Below are 18,285 nucleotides of genomic sequence, written 5' to 3' on the forward strand. Positions count from 1 at the left end.
ACTCTTCACTGCAAACCACGCAGAGAAACTCAGAATAGTAATAGACAACCAACTCACCATGACCAGCCAAGTTAACACAGTTCCAATCTCCTTCTTCCACAAACTACGGATGCTCAAGAAGTTCTTCAAATGGCTCTCCACCATTACCGGCAGAACCATCACCCAAGCTCTCATCACCTGCCATATCGCTTAACTGATCGGAAGACTCCAGACTATACAAAACACAGCGGCCTGGCTCACCCTCAACCCACCACTCTGCGCTCACATCACACTGCACCTCAAAGAGCTTCATTGAGTCTCAATCTATAAACGAGCACTTTTAACCTCCTCGTGCACACGAAATTAAAGACCTGGCTAGTCTCTGACCCTGGCTCGGTCCATACAGCTCCTGCTTCAGTGCCAGGATACCCTCGAGAGTGAGTTGTGCGCTATACAAAAAAAATAACATAACGTGTGTTTGGTGCATTAAAAATGTAAAATGTCCCCACGTCGAGGTCAAGTGGTGCATGTGAGTGACGTACTAAGCTCAAACTGTCAATGAACTGAGAAATAAACAGGATTTTGCACTGTCTGTTGGTGCACTGATGAGGAAATATCATATCAATGTTTGGTATGCGACTGAGAGGGGGATAATGTTTGGCCTAGTAATAAAGCTTAATTATCACCTCAGATTTTAGTTGTCAGCACCTTTTGTAGAGCAGGGTAGAATTAGAAAATCCTTATCTTTCTGGAGAAGATGCTCATTCTAGAGGAGAATCCAGTTGCGACATTTTGTCCTCCACCCAACTCCACAATTTCTATTTTTGCATTCGATGAAGCTAGAATTGCCTCACGCTTGAATTAAATTATTGCGCACGACAGGGCCCCACTGCCTTCCCGTTTTCATGTGAGAATGAATCACGAGTGCACCCAGGTAGCAGGATGTCAAGAAACTGGCATTTTGTGGGCACGCCCAGTGTTTGCTAATAATTTCCAGGCTCTCCTCTCACCTGAGAGCCGGGTATAAAACGCTCCGCATCTCTGATAAGTGCATCAGTGCTACAGGTGTGTTTCCAGCCGTGCAGGACACAGGTGAAGAAGCGTTCGCGTCACTATGGCAGCTCCCACTATCTGCGCCCTGCTCTTCGCCATTGGCGTGCTGGTCACGCCCGTCCGCATGCAGTCGGACCCCTGCAGCACAACAAACGCCACCACCGCCAACGTGCCCTTTAACCTGACGGTAACGCCTGGCGCTTACGTGGCCAACACAAACTACACAGGTAAGTTGGGGCTTTGCGATCATGAATTGACATATGCATAGCGCGTTATACCGCACTTTGTGAAGGTTCGTACAGCTGTGAAAACCAGGCGTTTCTCTTGCGCCAATTCAATGACCCTGATGTGACAATTACACATTGTTTAACGCTTGCTATTTCTAAGAAATACCGCTGTGTGGAACCAGCTGCCACTTGCACTGCAGGTTTTTCAAAACAGTGGTGTGTGAATAAATACGTTTTATGTAGCACTCCACCTTGCCAAATCTGGCGCTGCGAAAAGCAGGCGCTATTATTACTGCGAATCAAAGGAGCTGCTTTTTAATAAAAGTTATAAAATAATAATATATTATTTTATTAAAGCGTTTGCTTTGTAACACGTTATAGCATTGTTAACCCAGCTTAAGGGTATTATTTTTTAACATAAGAATACTTTCATTAGTGCCTGCTACTACTGTTTTTAACAAGTCCTAGCGTCGCTAAGTACAGGTGGTATTTATATGCTATAAATGTGTGTGTGTGAGAGAGAGAGTTTTCCAATACGTGGCTCCGTGAATAACAAGTTCGGCAGTTACGCCATAATATGCCATTTTTCCTTTTATAATATCAATGCTCCTCCTCATCATATTATGTTTTATATAATGCGTGCTACGGCACTTCTGTTTGTTTCCTATTGGTAGCACCGCGAGGTACAGGGAGCTAATGTTTCTATGACAAAAGGCTTCTCTTTTTACTGACCTTTCGAGGTCTGGAGGATGAGTCAGCACTGCAGAGATTCAGTTCTGTCTCCTCTTATGGTGACGTGTTCTTCATATCGCTCTACACAGCGCCTAAGTAACGGTGCTCAGGTCGTCATAGCGCAACACTCCTATATAATGTGTTTTCAGGCTCTTCAGTCTCAGCATGTGGGCTTACATCGCCCTCCGTGCTCACCCCTACACGGAGGTGCCGGCCTTTCCTGTCCACAGAGGTGCAGGGCGCTCCTGGTACACAGGGGGAATGCCACATATGTACGCAATGGTTCGAGGTACTCGAGAAAATGGAAGTTGAGAGGGGGGGGGGGGGGAGGTCACAGGACGATCATTTTATACAAGGAAGACGACACGCGAACCCAGAAGCACATGTAAAAATAGACTGCGTATGGGGGTACAGCCAGGGTTTTAAGTTGGGTGAACAATCTGGGGGGCCTCTCAAAGGGGAGTGGCCAAAGTAATTAAGGGCGGGCTTAAAACGACGTAAACTTAAAATCTTTGCTTAGCATAGTCTGCTGCCCGTCTGGTATTTTGCTGCTTCGGTCGTTCCATCCAGATATGTAATAGAATAAGTAAATTTACACCTACAACAAGCCAGGACCTTTTGGATTTGCCAATGGTTGTTAGTTGCATTGGATAAATAGGCAACAGGTATGGCTTCGTTGTATCTAAATAGTGAAAATGCTTCAGTTTTGAAATGTTGAGACTGAAAGAACTATACTGAGTCTCTGAAGTTACCTCAAAGTCAGTGAAGGGTGGGGCTGCTGCCAAGTTAAGATATTTTTTCACCCTGAGGGTGAGGCCAAAAATGAAGAGCCTTATAGGGACCCGTCTCAGCACCTGCTTTTTAGATCTTCCGGTGCTGAGCACCGGCAGGACCCGGCCCAATTAAAGCCTTGGGTACAGCATAGTCATCACAAGCAGAGGCCCCCAACCCCAACATGACACTGTACTGCCCTGGGCGCTCACTGTACACTCGCTGCCAATAGGGCTGCACGACATTCATGGTACACTTAGGTGTTAGCACTCACTGTATATTGAGGCAGACTTGGACAAAAAGCGGTACAGAAGAACAGGCACTTCCGGCACACAGAGACCCGGACATGCGTACACATGAATTCAGTCAAATACTGTACGCTGACGCCTAGTACAGAGAGAAGGGGCCCACTGTACACAGGGGTGCGGGCAGAAAGAGTGCTCAGAGACGCTGGCACTCAGTACACAGAGGCACGGGCACTCATTGTACACACAGGTGCGGACTACCAGAGTACACAAAGAGACGAGCATTCACTGTGAACAACGGGCACTCATAGGAGAGAGAGAGACAAGCACTCACAATACTTACAGATCACAGAGGCACTGGCACTACACGCAAGACAGGCGTTTACTCTCAGGGCTTTAAGTGGGCTGGGTCCTGCCTGTGCTCAGCACCGGCTGTTCTAAAAAGCAGATACTGAGAAGGATCCCTATCGGCTTCTCCATTTTTGCCCTCATCCTCGGCGATTTTTTTTTAACTCCAGCCCCACCCTTCACTGCCTTTGATATGACTTCAGAAAGACTCCTTATAGTTCTTTCAGTCTCATCATTTCAGAACTGAAACATTTTCCATATTTTATACAACAGAGCCATAGTTGTTGCTTATGCAACTGTCAACCATTGACAAAGCCAATAGTCCTGGCTTGTTGAAGCTATCATATTACTTGGTGTATTTACACATCTGGATGGAATGACAGAAGCGGCTGAATGTCAGTCGGGCGGCACACTATGCAAAGCACAGATTTTGGGCTTAAGTGTTATTAAACCGCCTTTAATTTCATCAATCACGCCCCTTTGAGAAACTTCCCAGGTTTTTTCATCCCACTTTTTTTTTTTGGCATATTTATAAAGCGCGAACGCGACCCGAAGGTATTGGAGCGCTTTACATGAGCACCGTATTTACATTACACATTCAGGCACGGGGAGATTAAGTGATTTGCCCAGAATCATAGGATGTGGACGGGACCTCGAGGCTCGAACCCTGGTTTCCTGCACCAAAGTCGGCAGTTTAAGCCAACGGAGTCCTGGTCACTGTACATGGAGGTGCAGGTAGTTTACAAAAAATACACTGCCATTCACTGTACTTTATGACGCAGTCACTCACTGCACGCAGACATAAGCACATAAATAAGAGCCAGGGGCACACACGCAGGCACAGACCCTTGGTGTACACAGAAATAAATGAAGGCACCTACTGGGTGCATGCACTCGCTGTGCACAGAGGCACTCAAACCAAACTTGTACAACGCAGCTCTTACGGTTCACATAGATACGGACTCTCGGAGCGCGTGTGCTCTCCCTGTACACAGAGGGGCTTATTCACAAGCCCCTTGCCCCACTTTTGCGTCATTTTTTAACGAAAAGCGACGTACGGGTGGCGCAAGGGGCTTGTAAATAAGCCCAGAGTCTTTCCCAGTACACAGAGGCGCACAGTCGCTCTTAAAGTGCACAGTGGTCTCCAGCACTCGTAGGCAGAGCCTCCCCCAGTACACAAGGGTACAGAATTCCGCTGTACACTGGTGCTCCCTGTATACACAGTCAAAGCACAGCCAGTTCAAAGGAGATATGCAAGCATTCTCCCTTGGCCTTCTCTTACCCCCGGTTCTTTCCGCTAGCGCCTGAGGCTGTGCACACATCCTTCTAGTAGGCGGATGCGGCGGCCTGCAGGAGATGCGCCCTGTGCTGTTACTGCTTCTCGGCACACTGTGATCTCAGGGTAACCACTCCCTCCACAGCTCAATTGTTAATCCACTCTATTGTGTTGGCTTTTGAGTCGTGTCTCTCTCTCTTTCCCTTTCTCTCCACCTCTCTCTCGATTTCTCCTCTTTCTCTCCCCCCTCTACCTCGCGGTCGCCATTTTCCATGTCGACGAGGTTCGAACCGTTATTTTTTGTTAACATTTTATCATCAAAAACACAAGACCACCATTTTAAGCCTGGGAGTTGGTCGCTGTAAGTTTGCAAACATTCTCACATGTGATGGCAGGAACGCAGGGGCGAAGCTATCAATGGGGCGGCAGGTGCAGTGGCACCGGAGCTCTGGGATGCTATGTGTTATATCTTGCTATTCTGCACGTCTATGGTATCCGTCCTTGCACCAGGGCACTTGTCATGCTTACTCTGCCCCTGCAGGAACATGAAGTGAAATATATGTTTGCACCGTTGATGGTGATGTACAAAGGGTCTCGGCAGTCAATCTTAACTCGCAAATGCAGAAATTCATGAATGATTGAGTCTATTTTCACCACAATGTGTGTGCACCAGAGCTCTCTCAACAGCCCCAGTCCTATGCGCGAGCCCCTCAAGCTGGCCGGGGTTTATCTTTGCATTCTGGTACTTGTAGTCCTGTTCATTCCCATTAAATCTCGGAACCAGAATGCAAATAAAAAACCGGGACTAGATGAGGGCCTCAAATGCGGAAAAATGAGAACCCAACGTTCCGTACGCTCATTTTGGCGCAGCGGGTCTTACTTCCTAAAATGAATCTGTATATTTGAGAACTCCAGGTTACTGAGTAGCAAGAAACAGAATGTTGGTGGTAGGAACACACAGCTTCCGTATCTTGTTCCTGCGCCCGCTGTGGGTTTTGCATGCTATAAATTACGGACGACACTGGTACATTTAATCTAAATTACCAGCAGTCTCTGTGAAAGAGGTTCGTCATTCCTGTCTCCATTTTGTTGACATTATCTTTGGACCTTGGGTTGATTGCTTCTATTTTTAGAGTGGAGTTTTATAAAGTGTAATACAGAGGTCTCTGCTGTGGGTCAAGGAAAGTCAGGCTCCTGACAGATTTTCAGATTTTGTCCTGAAATAATTGTAAATACATGGAACTTGTGTGCATAGTCCGTGGTTATCATGTACAGTTAGCAGGAACGCCTGTTCTTACCATGGACACCCCAGGCTAAGGAAGTTGCACGGTGGACAGTTATGGGCACTTGTAGACTCAATGGTGGCAGATGACCGGCATCTGCGGATGGGGTCGTCAAGGACTGATTTCGCGGTATCTTTCAGAGGGGTTCCAAACGCCGGTCACAGGGAGGAGGAACACTACCAGGTGTTCAGGAAACAGCTTATTATTTAAATGAGAGGGGGCGGGCGCCCACTGCCTCTCACTCAGCACTCAGTTTGCCCCGATTCATCATAATAAATGCAGTGCATGATAACACTTTCTTCGGTGTCAGGCTTTAGTTTTTCACCCTTGTTGGTGCAGCCAGTGCTGTGTATCTCTAGACACATGTTTCAGGATAATTGTCCTTCTTCAGTAGAGTGCAACACTTTTTTGGGGGTGCTGGAGATGCTGCCCAAAGTCTTCTCAGGTCTCAGTACCACTCGCTGGGAGGTGGTGCATCAACCAGAGCTCGTCAGCTCGTTAGCTCGAGGGAGCCTTATCAAATAGGAGGAGGATGGGCGCACACTGCCTCACACTCCAGCACTCAGTTTGCCCCGATGCTGGCCGGGGTTTATCTTTGCATTCTGGTACTTGTAGTCCTGTTCATTACCATTAAATCTCGGAACCAGAATGCAAATAAAAAAACGGAAATAGATGAGGGCCTCAAATGCGGAAAAATGAGAACCGAACGCTCTGTACGCTCATTTTGGCGCAGCGGGTCTTACTTCCTAAAATGAATCTGTATATTTGAGAACTCCAGGTTACTGAGTAGCAAGAAACAGAATGTTGGTGGTAGGAACACACAGCTTCCGTACCTTGTTCCTGCGCCCGCTGTGGGTTTTGCATGCTATAAATTACGGACGACACTGGTACATTTAATCTAAATTACCAGCTGTCTATCTGGAAGAGGTTCGTCATTCCTGTCTCCATTTTGTTGACATTATCTTTGGACCTTGAGTTGATTGCTTCTATTTTTAGAGTGGAGTTTTATAAAGTGTAATACAGAGGTCTCTGCTGTGGGTCAAGGAAAGTCAGGCTCCTGACAGATTTTCAGATTTTGTCCTGAAATAAATGTAAATACATGGAACTTGTGTGCATAGTCCGTGGTTATCATGTACAGTTAGCAGGAACGCCTGGACTTACCATGGACACCCCATGCTAAGGAAGTTGCACGGTGGACAGTTATGGGCACTTGTAGACTCAATGGTGGCAGATGACTGGCATCTGCGGATGGGGTCGTCAAGGACTGATTTCGCGGTATCTATCAGAGGGGTTCCAAACGCAGGTCACAGGGAGGAGGAACACTACCAGGTGTTCAGGAAACACCTTATTATTTAAATGAGGTCTATTCAAATCCGCTGTATGCAAATTCATTTTTCTTGAAAATACTGAAAGGTTTGCATAAATCAGGCAATCCCCATCCTATTTTCGACATCCCTGGTCCAGCCAGGTAGCGGTCTCCAGCTTTCAGGCGCACACATGCCACATTTTTATAAGTGCATAAGTTAATCAGGACAAGAGAAGGCCAGGAACACCACTAAAACTGGGGTGCTGCAGGGGAAAGGCCTTTCTCCATGTGTAAAACTAATTTTACAGCGGAGAGAACAAAGTTAGCAAGAGTAAATATATATCTGCATTATATTTCCTTATTTGGATACATAACGGTTACATTTTCAAATGTTGACATGTTTACATCTGCCAGGACTCCAAGGAAACTGCAACATTTGCAGCTTCACTGGAAGACCTCTGAAGTCTGAACGTTGCTTCAAACACAGAAGTTACCCGTCAGGAACACATTTCCCAGTTTCTTTGTATACTGGAGCACTTCGTGTTTTCTCCACTCTGCGATTTCTGGCCTTCTTAACTGTGCTTATGGATTATTTACAAAAATATCTACATCTGGAATTCATAATACGAACTCTACACCCAAAGGAGAACTGTTATCGTAAGCCATATTTAGGACATTGATTTTTATTTTCCCAAAAACGTTTTTATTACTGCATTGTGACATAAAACCCACTCACCGGCGGGGATGCCTCATTCTGCTGCAGTTTTATAGCGCAGGTGGCGACTTTGCAACATACCTCCTGCCCCACTTGAATTGCAAATCGCAACAACAACATGCAATAATGCGATGCATTCTGCCCATATCTGCCCATATCTACGGCCCGAACTCGCATTTGAGAAGAACTACTTTCAGCTGGAACAGGCCGGTTTCAACTAATCCTTGCTGGCGGGTAAAGGTGGATTGCGGGGGCTGTCATCTGGAAAGGCAATGAAAACACACAAATTCCCAGGCTGAGGGGGGAGGGGAGAAGAGAGAGAGAGGGGGGTGGGGGGGGAGAGAGAGAGAGAGAATGTCTTTTACAGAACACTCTTCAACACTTCAGAACTACAGACAAACAAGAGAGCTAAGCACAAAGAGAGGGAGAGACAGACCGAGAGAAAAAGAAACACATACATAAAGTAAGCGAGACAGCACAAAAGGGAGCCCAACAGAGAGAGGGAATCAAAGAGAAAGGGAAACAAAGAGAGATCGAGAGTGTATGAGTGAGATAAACATTGACGGAGAATTGAGAGACAGAGAAAGAGATTGAGCTAGAGAAAAAAGAGGGGACACGGAGAGACATATAGAAAAATAAAGAGAAAGATAGAGAGAGACACGTAGAGAGTGAAACCAGGAGCTAAAGGGAGGCAGACAAAAACACGTTGGGCGACAGATTATGAGAGTGTATGAAGGACCGAGGCTTGGTTGGAGAGAGAGCTAGACATCGAATGGGCTAGAACGTTATGTGTGTGTTGTGATACAGGGAGAGAGAGGGATTCTGTGTAGAGCTAGTTAGAGAATACCTGATGGACACATAGTAGCAGAGTGGCACTACATGACAGTTGGGCGTTGTCCTCCTCAAAACCTTCCTTTGCCACATAAATCCACATTCAATGTATTGGGGCTATCGGAACTGCACATGGACGGCTTCCCCACAAATCCGGCATGTGACCTGAAATCTCGCGAGCCTTGTATCACTCAACATCTGTCCAGGATCTCCGACATTGCGCTGGCCCCAAAACCCTTTAGATCAACTCTTCACTCTTTGAAAAAACTGAAACCTTTGAATTAATCTGCTGTATATTGTGGGCTAGTTTGAGCATTTGATATGCCATGCTTGTTTGAAGGAAATGGCGTCCTAAAAGGTAGGCATAAATACAATTTGGCACTGGTCCATTCCACAGCGAGAGGCATTTCTGGTGCAAAAAGGACTATAGTACCCTATTTATCATTTTAAGGTCAGCAACCACCACTATGTTTGGAATTTTCATCACAAATCTCTGATTGGGAAAAAATCCCAGTAGCAAAAAGTGTTTTCAGACTTGAAACAAAGACATTTAAATGGCGCCTGCCTGCCCCTCAATCCTTCTGTTTGGCAGCCGCCTCATTATGGAACTCTAACAGAATTCCACAAAAAACAAGAAAACCTACTAAAAGTCTGCGAAAAACGTAAAATCTATATATTCAGACTATGTAACTTCATTTGGTCGGTTGTAGCTCTCGTCCTTTCTTCTCCCTGATTTTTTCTGCACCTCTTCAGAGGCCCTTGCCTCTCATCTTATTAACTCCCTTCCCCATTTTGTCACCCAATATCCTTTTTTACTCCCCTTGCTACTTTCACCTCATCTACCTTACCGCTACATCCCTTGTTGGACCCCCATATACATTGAATTAACATTCGATCACTGTTTCCTCAGTTGCTGATTTTTTTACGGTGAACTGGACCTCCTTCCACCGTTCACAATTTTGTTGTCCGGGTTTAATGTTCTTATTCCTGCAGTTTCTCTTAAAGTTCTTTAAAGGCGCACCCCCTATTCCATTGTTCTTCTGACTGAAAGGTCAACAACACCTATGACGACAACCTCCTTCTGTGTCATTCAGTAACCTGTTTCTGCTCCTGAAATTTCATGTGAACATCTAGTGCATTCTGGATATTATAGTCCTGATTTGCTTCAGTTGAAATGATTGAACTAGCACAGCTGAAAGCAATGAGAAAATCAGGACTGAAGGCAGAGTCCATAATGAACTGGAGTGAGGTGGTCACCCTGCAGACAACTGCTATTTTGTCTGTAGTGACTAGCATACAATACATGAAATATATAATATAAATGAAGAGATGGACAGGCGGTCAGCCCACCACCAGTAGAAACATAGTATAAAACATGGCGGTATCTATGGTGGCTTAATTTGGACACTTTTTGGCAAAAGCTCCGATTTATGACTAAAAACGTTGTATAAAAAGCAGTTCCACTGAACACAAGTGTTTAATAAATATATCAGTGAGTGAACTGAAAGTTGAGAAGAGAAGAGAGCTGTTACTGGCATAATACTATTTCTGGCAATGACAAGAGCAGGCAGAGTTGAATTTTATTAAAAGAAAAATCAATCATTCTGATCATGGAAAATCAACAATGGGATACGTTGGAGGGTTTACCTAGCAAGAGGAGGAGTGTTTGGGGGAGGATCATAGGGCAAAATAGGGAAATCAGAACATCTCCTCGGGCTAAGATGTCTTAGTGGCAAATTCTGCCATGCATGCATTCGTTTTACAAAACCTTTTTTGCACTTGAACTCTGGAGGCCACTTCACAAACTACATTTTGTAGTTCTAAAGTAGTGCTGCAGTAGTATTGCTCACATACTACAAAATGCTATTCACAAACCTATGTACATAGACCTCTGCCTCACCTACTTTGTCTAGGTGGAGATCTCCACCACACCTTAGAAGTAACCATACAATGTATGTGTGCATGTGGGAGGGACCAGGGGTGTGGAAAAAACATGGGCAACAAGGACTCAAAAATAGGAGTTATTTAGGGAAATGTAGAGAGGTTTAGGAAGGGGCATGCTAACATAAGCACACACTCACAAAAGAACTGAGGGGGTGTAGACATGTAAGGTTACTGTACTAAGAAATGGTGACGAGCTTAAGCGTGTAGATCAAGGCCTACGAGTAGAAGTAGATTTACATGAGTACATTTACATGTGAGAATTTACCTTTGTGAACAGGCCCCACAGTATCAACAGACATTTGTGCATTATCTTGGCTTTTTAAATCTTTGTTAAGATAGGGAGAAAGTAAGTGCTACTCATAGGCCTGCTTCTTACATTATACCAACCACCTGTTAGGAAGTGGGAACTGGGTTGCTTGTAGTCACTTGTGTGAAAAAGGCATTTATTTTGTACCAGTAACAATCAGATTGGTGTCTTCTTTTTCAGTAACTGTTGCTGGACTTACAAACTTCACCACTGTTCAGCTTCAAGCTGTAGACTCCAAAACAAGCATGAATTTGGGAATGTGGAGAGGTGCAGCCGACGTGAGATCTTGCAGCAACGGTTCTCTGCTGTCCAACTCCTCAAGCACGAGCTTCACTGCGCAGTGGACATCCCCTGGCTCATCACAGTCCGTGGAGATACGGTGAGGGACATTCTCAGCTGGCCCGAAGTATGGTTTAGTGCAGTAATGGATACATGTATTTATTGCCTCCAACAAGAATGCCAGTGTTTTTGAAATGTTTCAACCTTTCTCACTGAAAAAAGAGTAGGTGAGAAGAAAAAAAAATAGTTTAAATGTATGTTGTCTCAGTAGCTTTCACGGTTTGAGTTTCAGGGGTGTGCAGGCTTATAAAAAAAAAGGGAGGTGAGAAAGATAACACCGGTTTAGAATTTCTACAGCACAGGAAAACAATATTCAGCTCTTTAACAGTGCTTAATTTGGAAAACTGTAAGTGACAGGGCACAAGGTCCTTCTAAGGACGCCACTACAGCACATTCCACTCACTGTCCCTGACATCTGTGCCCAATGCCAGTTCTAGCTCTACCTACCAACTATTAAATCTACAAGTGTGGTATCTTGGATTGTTGTAGGCCATGTGAAGCTGCAAGGATGGTATAGACACTCTAGCTGCAGTATGGGGCATATGTACAAGGGGATTGCTCCACCGGAACGTCATTTTTTTCGACATTCCCATGGCGCAATGCCCTGCACCATATTTACAAAGTGGCATTAAGCTACTTTGCATGGCTTCACATCACTTTGTAAATAAGGTACCCTTTCACGCGGGTCTCTGCATGAAAGGGGCATGCACTGAGTGTTGCTGTTGGCGTTCTACCACAACACCCATTGCTTTTTGATGATGCCCCGGATTTACAAGGATGTGTAAATATGAGGCAGTGCCAACATCTAATTGCATGCATAAGCAGGTGTTGGATTGCGTAACAAGAAGAAATACTTTAATTCCAACTCGTTATTGCTTTTGTTGTGTGTGCCACATTCTGCAGCGCACATAGAAAGAGCAAAATGCCATTATAGATTGTTTATGTGCAGGAAGAGTCACCTTAATTCACAAAAACAATCATCCCTGCGATACAGGCACCCATGCTCCATGATGCAAGGGTGTCTTTGTTGCCACTAGTCAACTATTTTTAGCACCAGTGCAAGGGAAAACACAGGGTGCACCGTATTCTTGTAAATACCACATCCCTGCGTTTTTTAAATAATACTGCGCTGCAGAATTTGCTGCAGCGCAGCACTGTGCCATTTCCTTGTACATATGCCCGTATGTTTTTTTTTTAAGTATAAGGGATTGTAAAACACTGTATTGATTATAAAATAGTCAGACATCCCCACCACATGGTTGACTGTTGTAAATAAATAAATAAGTGCCTGTGTTTAGAAATTAGTGCAAGTCCCAAGGCGAGCAAACACCTGCACAAATTATACAATTTATCCCTGGCTCACCCTTTGGTGTGTACATCCGTTTATTCCGCCTTGCCTCAGGGGCTGGGAGCAGGATCAAACTGGTCTATAGGGCAATCAGACAGTGCCTGATGGGCTGGTCTGACAGATCAGTGTGTGGGGAGGCTTCTTACCAGTTTGTGGGGCAGTTTTTGCTGTTGATTACCCTGATACCACCACAAACATTAATTGCAGCAAGCACAAATGCATGCAGTCCCCCATAGCTTCAAAAATACCCGTACAGCGTGACTTTACAAATACAAATCTGGCCTAATTTACAAATGGGAGCCCTTGTTTTAGCCATATCTGGTTCACTAATGGTGTCCACCTTTATTTTGGTGTCTGGGCCTATTTGTGTGCCTATCTGAACCTGTCTGAAGGCAGTGGAACGAGCAGTTGTATAAACGAGTCTAAACTATACAGCCCACTCCCAGGCCCTGAAACATTTCACTGGCCACCAAGTATTGAGGGCTACAGAAAAGAACACAAACAAAAAAACTCCCCCCAAAGGAAAAGGCAACACTTAAAATACAGTAATGCCTGGGGAAATTTGTCAGATTTATGTTTAGAAACAGCCATATTGAAAAAACGGTACAGATGAGTTGGCAGTCGCCGCTCTGCAAATTGGTGGAGTGCGAAAGTTAAAAAAGAGTTCTGGTGGAACCTGGTGGAAAACAAGATGGACTCACATTGGCCCACTACTGGAATATTTTTGATAGAAGTCTGTCAAATAAAGGTGGTTTAATGGTGTGCCCGTAAATAATTGTATGTAATTTGGACCAGGTCCACAAAACTATGGCCTGTTTCTGATCTCCTGAAATGGCCACTAAGGATTCCACTGGTTTCCACGTTAACATTTAGCACAAATCTTTCTTGCTCGAAATAACAGAACAATTGGAATTAAACCCTAAAACTCCAACGAGTGAACGGTGGATGCTTCATTGGTGATACTCTGCCACGCCGAACTGATATGTTTATTTTCCTAGCTTTATATGCTGCATGTTGTAGGGAATGCTATGACATTTAGGAAATAAATAAATACATTGAAAATCTATTTGAAAACAGGAGTCCCGTTCAGATCCATTTTAGGTGTAGAATACTTACTGGTGATATGTGTAAATTGCTGTTGATTTAAATATGCTAATCTGACCAACAATTTATGTTATTACATTTTACAGGGCATACATCAAAGTCGGAGACGTGTTATATATGATTAAAAAAGCACTAGAAGCAGGTAAGAGCATCTGGAACTAATTTACATTCATGTAGACAGAAAAAGAACTGGAGAAGCCATGTTACCACTGCACTTGACTGTAGTCAGATGATTTAAAGGGCAGTGTGGCAACACAAAAAGATGATAGACGAAATGCTGAACACTGCCAAACACTCACCCCCAGTCATAGATGTGAGTTAAATGCATCATTGTTTTTGCTCACCATGCCACCCCAGTTTCGACCCAGCCATATGCAAATCAGTCTTGACCCTGTGCCTCATGGGAACAGTCTAGCTCGAACTGCCAGGTCAGGTCCTCACTGGACCAGAAAACAAGCATCCTGGTATCACCACTCATCAGTCACGCTACTTCATAGCTCTAACTGACTCCATAAGTACTGCTGACAATATTTCAGAAAGTAGGGGAATATCAGTCTAGGTAGATATAACCCGCTACATATGCTATTAATATCTATGTATTTGTGTATGAATACGGTGATTCTTCTATGAAACATTAAGAAACTTTGATGGTCCCCAAACTAATTGAAATGTACTTTTTTGTGTTTCAGTCTTATCAACAGCAGCACCCCAGTCTTTCAACGCCACAGGATCTTCAAATGTGAACACATCCACAAATGCACCCAATAGCAACCAAACGGCCACAAATCCATCAACTGGCAACTCTTCCTCTCCAAATGCATCTACTGTCACACAAGCACCCTCAGTTGTGACAGTCACTAAACCAACATCAACAACAAAGAATGGTTCAGAGAAGTCATCATACTCCAGCTCCATTTTGATTGCAGCCTTCCAAGTTGTTTTCCTCCTGTTTGTCAATGGCCGACAGACATCCTAGGCACCTAGCAGAACTAAGGTTGTGACGAGCCAGTATAGGGTCGGGAGTATGGGGGCAACTTATCATCACTGCACTTTTGACTTTCCATGACTAGAATCTCCTATTTCTGAACTGTGTGCCACATGTGATTTTTGAAGCCCAATTCATTCTGCCAGAGTGATAACTTGAGTGGCCAATGGAATAGCTGCTGCCATATTTGATGCAATGACTGGGACCACAAGGCTACATATGCATGAAGTGATAAGAAAAAAACATAACCACCTGTATCGCGGCACTGCACCTCAATTAAATGTTGAGTGTGTAAGTATTGTGGAGCTATACCTGGTAAAATTTTCCTTTCTGTTAGTAGGCCTTCGTTTAAAGCTGTCAAACCTTGGGATGCGCATTCATGCACATTCATTGCATTAGCGGTGACTAGACACTGACCAAACATCGCTTGTGCTAAAAGCTCTAGCTGATCAAACAATTTAGCATTCTTTATCAAACTCCCTTTTTCACATATGGACTTAAGCTTGGATGCAATCAATGTGTTCTATTTTCAACGGATTGTGACAATTTTGATGCCACCAGACTTGATCCATTTTGCCCTTTCTATACTAGCATCCTACATGTTGCAAGACTAAGGTGCCGGCATGGATGTTGGTAATTGTGTATGAGTCCTGTCTACAGTCACTTCATTCTGCTCCTGCCAATCTTGATCTTCAACCATGAGCAGGCTCTCTGGTGATCCCTCTTGTCTGATTGTAGACTGTGCTAGTAATCTTGATATTCAAAAATGTTTTTTTTTGATTGGCCATTTGTGTCCGTCCAAAAAGGACAGCAATCTGCGCCATTCCCCAGCCAATGCATAATATACTCCGGCAGTGAATGAAGTCTGAAGTCGCTGTGGCAGACACGTTCGGACCCTTCATTGACAGCACACAGTTTCCTGTATTGAATTCCTAATTCAGCCCCACTATGCCTGAGTTGTTTTCACCTGTGCCTCAAGGAATTTACGACAATTTATATTCAGACAATGAGCTATCTGACCAATGACTATCACGTGAATTCTAACCTGGCTAGGTGGGAGATAAGTCCTGTTTGTGGGACTTTGGGTCACTGATAAAATTAGTGTTACATTCCACAATGAACACAGTGCTAGATACAAAGGTAACAGACTGGCTTATCTTTGTAAGGTTAACAAAAATGGGTATCACTTTGTTCCCCTACATTTAAAAAAAAAAAAGCAGCATACTCTAAAATCCCAGCACATAGGACGCTGATTAGTCTCTTGTCCAGTCATTGTTCCAAAGTGACAGTAAAATGTTTGCACAAACACAACAGTAAAACATACATAATAAAACTCACAGCTAGCACAGTGACCAACTCTGACATACATGAACAAAACATGAAAAACACACATTCTCTCAATTGTTCTATTTCTACTCATTATTTGAGTATATCTTTTTACGTTTAGCTTCTCCCTCCCCACATTTTTATCTGACATTTCCCACCCTCCTCTTCTCTATGCCCATGTCTCGCCCTGTCTGTTTCTATCACTTCATTTTAGTTTCGTTCCCTGCTTCTTATTCCTCTTAATCTCTCTCTCACTCTCTTCGTTTCACATTCTTGTTCTGCTTCTCTCTCAATCATTCGCTCCCAAATCAACCATGCAATTGAAAGGATGTCAATGTAACAAACGGGAATAAAAGTAATATTCCGGCAAAAATCTATAAGTGCTTTGAAAAGAAAATCTGTATACCCCAATTTGAAATTTAAGGAAGCCAATAATGAAGAATATCATAGGCTATCTGTGTTCTACCCAAGGCAGGGACATAGAGAGGCCGTTTCGGCCAATAACTGCCTAACTTATAATTTGTCAATGTGTATAACTGTCCTGCTAGACGCTAGACAAATACTTTAAAAAGTTTCTTACTTTGACTTTTGCATCTATTGTGAATTTTTCTCATGTTTTTTATGTTCTTTCTGTCGATTTGTGCTGAGAACCAGAATTTTTCTGAGCAATATTGTAGCTGATAAGAAAACATTATTATAAATGTGAAATACAATATGATTTGTAACATACAATAAAATAGTTTAATGTTTGTTTTCAGAAAATGTTTAATTTAATGGTTGAATTAGCTCCACCTTTTTTAGAGGCCGACACTGTGAAGAATTTATGGCACATTAACGCCTAAATATATGATCAGAAAGACGCCAAATCAAAGATATCACAACATTTCCCAAGGAATTTTACACTGGGAAATGGAATTCATGGGAAATTGTAAGGACACTGTGGAATGTTAAACCTTTAGATTAACAAATATATTTATGTTTCTATGTCTTGAATTCATTTTTGGCACATGGTTATACAGTTATATACCAATCCATGTTCAAAAACGTATAATTTCAGCACTCACACATCCGAACTGTAAAATTGAAAAAGCAGTGATTGAAGCTCAGGGTTTCACCAACTTTTGTTATTAATGTAGAATCAATGATACACAAATTGTTTATGAACATACCGGCAAACGTCACCCAGCACTGCAAAATTTGTATTCACCACATAATTATTTCATTTTACAACTACTTTCCCAAATATGCTAACAGTGAAATAGCAATGATTGTTCAGCGGTTAAATACATATTTAGTAATTTAGAAGCAGCTAAGATGTATTTACTTAAAAAATGTAAGTTGTGTTTTGTTTTGTGTTATTTTCTAAATATGTAAATTGCATTCCCAAAATAATTATATTTTGATAATAAAACCCATTGAGGTATATAGTAAAATATGCACATGTATGTAAGAAAAGTGAAATTTATCAGAACTAATATTTTTAGATGTTCTGTTTTCATAGAATGTATGGTGATGGCGAAAGATATCCACCAACCTTGTAAAAAGCTCAAATGTTTTGTCCTGTCAATTGAATAAATGTTTAATTTAAGTATGTTTCTAATCTTGGTGTATTTCTGAAATATTTTGAAAAATTCAAACTTTAGATTTGTTTAAAGATTTCTTACTGTAGGGATAACCTTAAAGCTATTCTCAATAATGTTCTTTCCATTAATAAGGCAATACTTTGTGTCTACGGGATAGTCAGTGTTCTACAGGAAGCTGGAAGGCAGAATCTTGTCTATCACATGTAGCGGTTTTCACCTGATTACTTGATGACATGAGTTTGTGCTGGACAATAATACACAATTCAGATACACTGCCAGCTTGTTGCGTTTCTGTTCTACAAGCACTGCAAATGTCACATTCACACCCTGCCTTTATAAAGAATGTCAATGTCTCCATTGGTAACATCTCTCCTTTAATTTAGTCAGACCACAATCTAATAAATTATCTATTGCACGACCCACCTCCTCCTCAGATTAACATTTTATAGTGGCCTCAGTCCATTTATCCATCTGTCATGAAAACAACACGTCTAATTAAGCCTTGCAGATGTCTAAACATGAAGGTTCCTGCAGAGAGCTTTGCAGTAGCCCCCTGTAGAACAAAAAATGCCAGTCTCATGTC

At 43.1% G+C, this 18,285-nt stretch overlaps 1 protein-coding gene across 1 annotated transcript; it reads left to right on the forward strand.

Moving 5' to 3' along the window:
• Nucleotides 1–738: 738 nt before the first annotated feature.
• On the forward strand, nucleotides 739–17,716 carry LOC146856968 (uncharacterized). Its single transcript, XM_085647458.1, has 4 exons — nucleotides 739–1,259; nucleotides 11,198–11,396; nucleotides 13,895–13,950; nucleotides 14,498–17,716. The coding sequence occupies exons 1-4, from the start codon at nucleotides 1,094–1,096 to the stop codon at nucleotides 14,782–14,784; spliced, it is 708 nt and encodes a 235-aa protein (XP_085503584.1). The 5' UTR covers nucleotides 739–1,093; the 3' UTR covers nucleotides 14,785–17,716.
• The last annotated feature ends 569 nt before the right edge of the window (nucleotides 17,717–18,285 follow it).

This window comes from Triturus cristatus, chromosome 3_2, assembly GCF_964204655.1.
Source record: "Triturus cristatus chromosome 3_2, aTriCri1.1, whole genome shotgun sequence".
Lineage (NCBI taxonomy): Eukaryota > Metazoa > Chordata > Amphibia > Caudata > Salamandridae > Triturus > Triturus cristatus.